The sequence below is a fragment of the Buceros rhinoceros genome, unplaced genomic scaffold (assembly GCF_000710305.1).
Source record: "Buceros rhinoceros silvestris isolate BGI_N320 unplaced genomic scaffold, ASM71030v1 scaffold12807, whole genome shotgun sequence".
Lineage (NCBI taxonomy): Eukaryota > Metazoa > Chordata > Aves > Bucerotiformes > Bucerotidae > Buceros > Buceros rhinoceros.
In genome coordinates, this window is record NW_010424036.1 from 36,760 (window position 1) to 45,729 (window position 8,970).

The window sequence follows — 8,970 nt, forward strand, 5'->3', positions numbered from 1 at the left end:
GTGGGTGGGAGGAGGGGTTGGGGGGGTGAAGGACTCAGCAAGAGTTGAAGGGGTGAAAATACACCCTACAGACATAGGCAAACTATGGAATTTACAAGTCCTTCTTCAAATCCACACTACATCAATATATTAAGAACCAGCATAGAACATAAAATTATTTGAAGTAGAATAACTTGTGGCCATTTCACTTTGAAAAGTTTTATTTACTGCTCTGAAGATACGGGCTGGAAACTTTGTTTTCCTGTGTTGCCAGCATGTTTTACTGTCAGAGTTCAAAACAGGGTTCAGTTCCTACTGAAGCTAGTGGCACTCAATGCTGAGTGTATCAGGTTTTGGTTTTTCGTTTGGAGTGGGATTATTTTTTTTGTTTGTTTGTTTTGCTTTGTATTAATGTTGGCGAATTGCTGCACTATTTTAATTCTTGCAGTTTTCACGTATTTTAAAACATATATACTTTTTTGTATATAAAAAAAGGCACCTACATCTAAGAAAGCTCCAAACTGTTGTTCACAGAGAACCTTTTCAGTCACTATGTGTATTTCATGCTGTAGTGTTGTGAGTCTAGACATTCTGAGAAGTAGCTTTTCAACAAAACTGTTTGGTAGTTTTATGAAGACAGTTTCTAATGTTTTTCCCATTTTTTTACTTAAAAGATATTGCGTTCTGTATGCATGATGGCAACTGATGTTAACTCTGTATCAATTGTAATTTGGATAGCACTTTAAAAAAAATCATTAAGTGCCTTGTCAGTATCTCTCATATGCTGTTTAAAGTAGTTGTGAAGTTCTCTAAATGTTTGTAGATGTTTAATTGCCATTGTAAATCTGGCAATTTTTTCTTGCCAGACTACTTCAGTCAATAAGAAAAACTTTTGATAAAGCTGTTGACAATTTTATTTTGAGAATGAAATTGCCCTTACTTTAAATAAATAGTAAGTTACTTTTCTCAAGAACCAGAAATTTGTTCTTTAATTCTATTTCATGAAACCTGGGGAAATACCCAGCTTGAAAAAGTAAACGCTCTCCAGTTAATATTCTTTGTTAGCAGAAGGGTGATGTTGAGGACTGTCAGGTCTTTTGCATCTGTAATTTTAATAAGTAAAAAGTCCAGAAACCAAATGACAAAGCCTGCTGTGTGCATTTTTTTCTTTTTAGGCTCAAAGATATATCAACACTGTTGGAAAAGCAACATGACCTCATTAAACTGATTATCCAAAAAATGGAGATAGTGTCAGAGGCTGAGGATGAAGACAGCAATGATTTATTTCAGCACAAGTTTCGGAAAAGGCAGTTAGAGCACAAGAATAGTAAATGGGATACTGTGTTAAAAGCTGTTAAAACAAATGTGCCTAACCCAAGCACAGAAAAGAACAATAGCTTCTTCTAGACATGGCTATAATATCATGTTGTGTTAACATTTTGTTTTACTTTAGGGTCATTCCTCTTATTGTCTGTGCATAATGTTAATGTGATACACCATGTATTCAAGTACAAAAAAAGGCGAGATAGAAAAAAGGATGCAAGTGCTCAAAACAGTATTTAAGGAGACTTGAAGATGTCTACATCCAAAACTGTGATCCTAAAAGTAGCTGGCTAATCAGCAAAGTGCCTAATTCACCAGATGCCAACCTCACTGTCCTGACAGTTCCCAAGGCTTCTACCTAGATCTGTTCCTGGATTTGACCCTAATACTCTTAGGTCTGTACTTAGTTACATTATTTTCTGTTACAAATATTTTTTAAGTTTCCAAATTTTTAGAAATTCAAACTCTAATCATTTAGTATTCAGGTGTTTTGGGAGAGCTAATGGGCTTCATGTAGCTTAAAGAAAAAGAAAGAAACCTGACAGATTATGCTGGAATTTTTGTTAAGGACTGCAGGATTAGGCCTGAAAGGTAAGAAATAAAAAGATCACAAAAATTTAATGTAAGGGAAGAACTGATTTTTTTCGTAGATACCTATATGCAGCTCTCAGAGGGATCATTTGTACTAGCATGCATATAGCAACAATAGAATGTCATGTTAAATATTAGTCATATACAACTTGATGTCCTTCTATTGCTAATGTGATTTTGGCCTTCTTAATAACCTAAAACTGACCTTGCTACTTTAATCTGCACCTTGGTCTTATTATTTATTTACTGTATATGCAGTGCATTATGCAATATACAGTAGTATATCGTATGTGGAATGAACAAAAATTAAACTGTGTGTAAGTACCTGAGTATATTTGTTTCAAAAAGAGTGCTAATAAACTAATTACAACTGTGTGGTTGTGACACTGCTGCTTTTGAATCCAGACATTTTCTTTAAGAACTGAATATACGTAAATTCTTCATGTAAAGAACAATTATAATTCCTGTTTATTCAAAAAGGTAGCCATCAGGAGGTAATTCACACTGTACAAAACTTGTCCAATCTTCAGAAAACACAGGGAGATGCTCTGTAAATTAGTGAGACTTGTGCCTTAAAATTGCCAGGAATGACATGCTGTTCAGTAGGGAAGATGTTTTCTCACCCAATTGCTTTACCCCAGCTTTAAGACTTTAAATCCAGGCCTGGTAAAATAGAGACAGGAAGACATTATCAGTGGTTTTGCATATTCTACTACACTTACTAAGCTGGATGGTTGCTAATATCTAAGGGTGGTTGGCAGTTGCAGAGATTCAGGAAGCCCTTGGATTTTTTCTCTTCAAAAGAGAATCATGGCAAGATTCATTGATACCTTTGAATCCTGTAGCATAAATTCATGCTGGCTGCAACTGAAGATGTTTGCTGTTAAAAATGGAGTTCAGTTCTGGGTTTGCATCCCAGAATCTGCATAGGCATTTTGCATTTAAGTGTACTGTAATGTTTTAGTTAAGAAGTAGTTTGAGGCAGAAAATAAGCACATGGCTACTGGAAGCAGAAAATAAGGACATGGCTACTGCATTCGAACAGCGGATTGGGAGCATGGACACAGGCACTGCTGTGTGACTGTGTCCACAGATGTATTCCTGGGTGCCCCAGCGGCCCCATCCTTAAGTCTGCCTGTTGATCACATTCTAATTGTGCTGTTGAGATCTGGTGTGTACCATCACTTTCACATCCCCAGGCGGACAAAAATGCACTGCAGAGATAGCGGAGCATAACAGTGTCTCCAGTTTTCTGTTGACAAGGAAAGGATGAGAAACGTGCTGCAAAGCATGCTATATCTGCCCAGCAGGCTGCAGGCTGAACAGCTGTGGATTCTAGGTCCAGTTTGGTATGACACAGTGAAACAGGGAGAGAACCAGTAATCAGGGTCAGAATCAAAGAAGTAAAATAGAAGGTAACTTTAATCATTGAATTTTCATTGTGACCTATACACTCAGATCTATTTCTGTGAACAAAATTGTTCAGATTTTCTGAGCTACTGTGCATCTGCAGCTCCCTCTGTCAGTGGAAGCAGGAATATCCATGTTCTCCTGGTAAAACAAACTTGAAGAATGTAGATTTCTTTAAATTCTTAAAGCTGGAAAAGTAATTTTAAATTCCTGCCAATTTGTGCCATTAACACTAGATGGCAGTGAGTGATAACATTTTTTAATAAGTAAATTGGGCCTAAATGCATAGTTTTAAGAGGAACAACTGTATGGTTACAGATAAAGCAAAGCAGTCAGCTTTCATGATTTCAGTTTCAGCCTTTCAAGCCTCTTTTAAAAGAACTCTGAGCCATGGGTACACAGCAGCCTCTCAGCTTTTCTGAGCATTTAACTTAAAATTTGAGCAATATTTTCTTTTTTTCTTTTTCCCCCCCTCAGGCTTTGCTTCTTTCATTCATTTAGCAGCTGTCATTACAGTGGAAAATACAGATGACCATATCCGCCCTTCCCACATACACATCCAAAGCTGACCCTACCACCATTGCATAGTTCGCCTGGGTGGTTTGGTTTTGTTTTGTTTTCTGTGGCTTAATCATAGCAGGTTCACAGCATGTTAAAATTCTTAGCAACTGCTCTTCCACAAATTAGTGTGGCTGGAGAGCTTGGACATCCAGTGTGGGTCTAAATCCAGTACTGGATCATCATTAAGAAGCCAATGCACAATCATCTCATACAGAAGTGACTTTGGCAATGCAGATGCTTCTAACAAACTCCACGGTGTGTCGTAACACCATTTATAAAGGTAGACGCATTTAAGGATTTAAGAGAAAATTGCCAAATGTACATTGTTTAACTGGGTAGTTTGCACACAAATAGATAGTTGAACAAATACTAATATCTACTGAAAGATTGTTTTAGGTAGTTGCTCCTGGGTTTAATATGTGCTCACAGGGTGCCATGGCCATCAGGACAGGCTGGCAGAAAACTGTTCCTTTCCATTGTGGTGGCAATAGGAAGGACTACACAAATCAAGAGTAGAAGAAGAGTATATGGCGGTTGGGATATAGAGAGCGCCTGTTAATTCAGCCATACTTGGGTGCTTGCAGAGCAGAATTATCATGGTGTACGTGGAACCAAAATCAGCCAATTCTTGGAAGAAAACACAGAAGTTTAAAATAGGTGTTTCCTCATTTTAAGGTAAGATGCAAAGTCAGAACCTGGTCTTTTGGCTTCATGAGGGATCAGTTCTCAGCAGACACAAATAACAGTGGATAGAAAATAGTTAAACCATCTCTATGTTAATTAATATGCAAGAAAAAACAATTCTTGGGTTTTGTATGGCAAGACACATATAAGGTATTTTATAATTAGCTAATATTACAACATTGAATTAGTTATTTAACTTTCTATGGAAATCATCAGATTAAGATTAATTATTTGTCATATGCAGCAAAAGAAAACATGACAGCTTGAATCTCAGGTGGCTCTGGTAAGTCTGTAGGATGCTCTGAGCATGCTTATCTCATTTGGTTTTGAGAAGATCTAGGATTAGCATTTCAAATCCATATCTGTTCTAAATTGGGCACAGACTCTTTCTCCCTTAAGAAAGCTAGCTTATAGTCCTGTAATGTGTATTGCTTTGTGAACAAGTTTCACACACAAAGGAAAAGCTAGGGAGGTCTGTATACTTCAGCCTTCAACTTCAACCCAACAAACTTTGATAATTAATAGAGGTGGACTAATTTTATTTCATTACAATTTGTTTCCTTGCTAGTTATAGTAATACCTACTTTCTGAGTATGTAAAAATTCCTCAGTTATTTCATGTTTCTTCATTAATGTATAAAACTAGCCATAAGATTTCACTTGCTGTGAGAAGGTATCTGTTATTCTATAACATTCAAATAACTACTGGCGGAGTGTGGAGGTGTGTGTGTGTGTGGGGGGGGTGATGGTGTAAAAATACATGCTATAGTTATGTCAGAGGAAACAGAGAAATCTACACCTTCAGCTTCCTGCCCACCAGACAGGTGGGATCTTGTGGAAGAACTGAAGGTGATCCAAAAGTCAGGCTGCTACAACCAGAGAAAAAGCTGGAGAAGTGAGACAGACCATTTCCCAAAAAAACTTGTTACAGGAAGGTAAGGCAGAAATATGTGTTGCTAAACACTATTAAAGTATCTTTGAAAATGAAGGGGACTGCCAGCATACACTTCTTCTGCATTCAAGGTGCAAATATAAAGTGTATCTGACCCAACCTGGGGGCTGTATTCAATTAAAAGGAAGGGAGACAACATGAAGGGTGCTATAGAGCTAGCTTAGAGGGCACCTGTGGTCTTTGGGTTTGGGACAGCAAAGTTATCAATGCCATAGAGCTTGTTAAGTTTGACTGGTGAAAGAAAAGACAAGAGGTGCTGGTGAAGTTAAGGATGGAGCCAATAGTCCACAGCAAGGACTATGAGTCACCAGAGAGCTTTGTTTGTTTTCCAGCAGAGTCATAAAAGCATCATCCACTTATCTGAATAAACACAACAATGCACAGATAATTCTTGAGGAACTCATAAACCAGGTATTAATTACTCTAGAGATAAACAATAAAATACTAGCTCCAGCATGCATATTTTCTGATGTAAAAGTCTGTTTTTCAATGCCTACAATCCTACTTTACAAAATAGACTTTAAATAAAGAAAATGGTTGAATTATGAAATACAGTATAATATATTTCTAGGCCTGTGGATTTATTTTCTCTTAGGCTTCAGAAATATTTAAAATGTCTACCTAGAGAGAAATAGGAGAGACTGAAGAAAATAAAAATAAACATCGCTTAAGCTTGGACATTTTCTTTATTTTATAGTGTATCTAAATAGTTAGGGTCATGAAAGATGAAATGCTTCAGTGAAACTAAAGCACAATTAAAGCAGGGTTGGTCATTCTTAGATTTGTCACTTTCAATCCTTTTGTGTCATCCCAGCTCCTGGTCTGCCCTAATGTGTGTGTTTAAACAGTGCTACATTACATGACAGCAGATAAAAAGTAGGAATGAATACTCCTGGGTATTCTAGCCCTAGTGATGAATCCACTATTAACTTCCATGACATGGCAGTTTCTCTCAGGTGGTCATTCCTCTGGGAATCTCACATGCGGGTGGTAATTATTATGTTAGGGACATAGTTTAATGGTGACTTGGTGGTGTCATGTTAATGGTTGGACTTCATGATCTTGAAGGTATCTTCCAACAAAAACCATTCTATGATTTTCTGAGAGGCTTTCAGAGTCGTGAAGCCTTGTAACGTCATCTGTTGGCACTTGGCAGCATTTGCAGCCACAGGATTGTAGGACAGTGTAGCTGCCTTCGACTCTGCCAGTGCTTCTTCATCCCACACGCCTCCCATATTTTGCTGTTAGGCTAATTACTACCTGCATAGAAGGGGCAGCATTGTAATGACAATAGAGCAAGCCCCACGGATTGTTGAAAGCAAAGGAAAGATCCATTTTTACTTCAGAGAGCTTGAAATCAGCTTCCACGTGTGGCTCAATGTAGGCAGCAGCTTGAAGACTATTCAGACATTGTCAATACTGATGGGTAGACTATGGGAAAGCAAGTCCTGATCAAGAAGGATGGTAGAACAGAAGACAATAGCATGTTCTTCATAACTTCTAAATTAATTCAGTTGTCAGTGCAGACTAAGATTTGCCATCATTTCTTTCTCTGCTATTCTGATCCTGGCCAAGGCTCCAGGCTGCCCAAAGGTACCCTGTCCCTTGCCTTGCTGGGCTTGCAGGGAGCTTCAGACATTAAATGTACACATGCAGAAAGTTAAAGCAGGCTCCAGGGAAGACATTTTATCCTTCCTGCAGAAGGGTTGAGTGGTCAGCCAGCTGATCATGGATGCTGAGTTACTCTATGACTGCTTTGGCTGGACTGCCAGCCCTCCTCCCACCGCTGCTGCATCAACCCATAACATGCTTGGAGGGTCTTCATGTGGAAACCAACTTTTAATAAATTGCTCTCTTTTTTGTAAATGTATCCTAAACATAGATTTGGCTGCTGAGGCAGTCTGACCAGTGAAACCAAAGCAGCCCATACTCACATCCACACCATTTTGTTGTGGCAATCTCCGGGGGCAGTTAAAATATAGAATCACAGCATCACAGAATCACAGAATGGTAGGAGTTGGAAAGGACCTCTGGGGATCATCATCTAGTCCAACCCCCTGCTAAAGCAGTTTTGCTTAGAGCAGGCTGCACAGGAACACAACCAGGTGGGTTAAGACTCCAGAGTCTCCATAACCTCTCTGGCAGCCCAATCCAGTGCTCTGTCACCCTCAAAGTAAAGAAGTTTTTCCATATATTGGGATGGAACTTGCCGTGTTCTAGTCTTGTGTCCATTGCTCCTGGTCCTATCAGTGCGCACCACTGAAAAGAGACTGGGCCCATCCTCTTGACACTCACCCTTTAGATATTTGTAAGCATCGTTAAGATTCTGTCTCAGTCTTCTCTTCTTCAGGCTAAACAGACAGTCGCTCCAGTCCCCTAATCATTGTAGCCCTCCACCGGACTCTCTCAAGTAGTTCCCTGTCTCTCTTGAACTGGGGAGCCCAGAGCTGGACACAATACTCTTAAAAAAAAAGCCAAGGAATATTTATCTGTCATTATGGCTTGCAACAATGCCTATTTTTTATTTCCTAGCAGTGGAAGACTTTTGGTTTATTATTTTTCTCCTCTCCCCATCAAAAAAAAAAGGGGGGGGGGAAAGGTTTTCAGGACCCCCTACTACAATCCATGTAATCCAATACCACTGACCCTGGGATGCTCTTCTCCTCATCTCAGTATTCAACAGTAGAAATGTAAATTGGATATCAGCTAGAAAAGACAGTAGGAATAGACTCTAACTTCCTAGTACAAAAAATAAAAATCTGAGTTTCAATTAATCAGGAGACATACAGTGTGTGTTTAATTATAACAAGTGACAACTTAGCAGCCTGAAAGATGTTATTAGATAGTGATCATCATGATTCTTCTGGGTTTTTTCTTTAAAAAAAAAAATGATGCTAAAAAATATTTAGCTTTCTATTTCTACAGCACCCAGGAAGCTGAGTGTACTTTTTGGACACTAAAGCATCTTCATGAGGCTGCTCTTTAACTGCTTCTTAACAAGCACGGAAACATCAGCACATGTTTGAAGTCAGAAAGAGCTAATCATTAGGCTCTAATTGATTTTTAATTTTGAAATTTGATTTTTTTCTAAAAAAAAAGAAGACTAATACTGAAAATATAACATAATGATCAGAAATAGGTATCAGAGTTAAACATAACAAGGTTTTAGTTTTAAAGTTTTTAGCAATCAGCATCATGGTTTTCATTTTGAATTGAAGTTTTCACTTTGTTTTCTTGATCTGGCCTGTGAAATATTTTTTTTAAACTCGCAATGTGTCACAGGGAGGGATTTGATGTCTACTCAGCTCTAGATGCAGACCTGTCTGCGTGCTCCCAAGTTCTCCATCAGCGTGGATGACTGACTCTCAGACCCCTGGATCTGAAAACCCAAACGTCCCCATTCAGCACTTCAGGGTAGAGCTGTGCTCGCCTCTCTGGACAGCCTGCGAAAGGTGGAATGGCTCAGTTCGT

At 38.6% G+C, this 8,970-nt stretch overlaps 1 protein-coding gene across 1 annotated transcript in view; it reads left to right on the top strand.

Moving 5' to 3' along the window:
- The window catches only part of TRPA1 (transient receptor potential cation channel, subfamily A, member 1), a gene marked incomplete at its 5' end in the record, with an annotated part of 38,332 nt that extends 36,754 nt beyond the window's left edge, over positions 1-1,578 (top strand). Inside the window, one exon of the mRNA XM_010140635.1 lies at positions 1,155-1,578. Within this exon, the coding sequence (XP_010138937.1) occupies positions 1,155-1,386 (232 nt within the window). The remainder of the gene's footprint in view (positions 1-1,154) is intronic.
- Between the last annotated feature and the right edge of the window lie 7,392 nt (positions 1,579-8,970).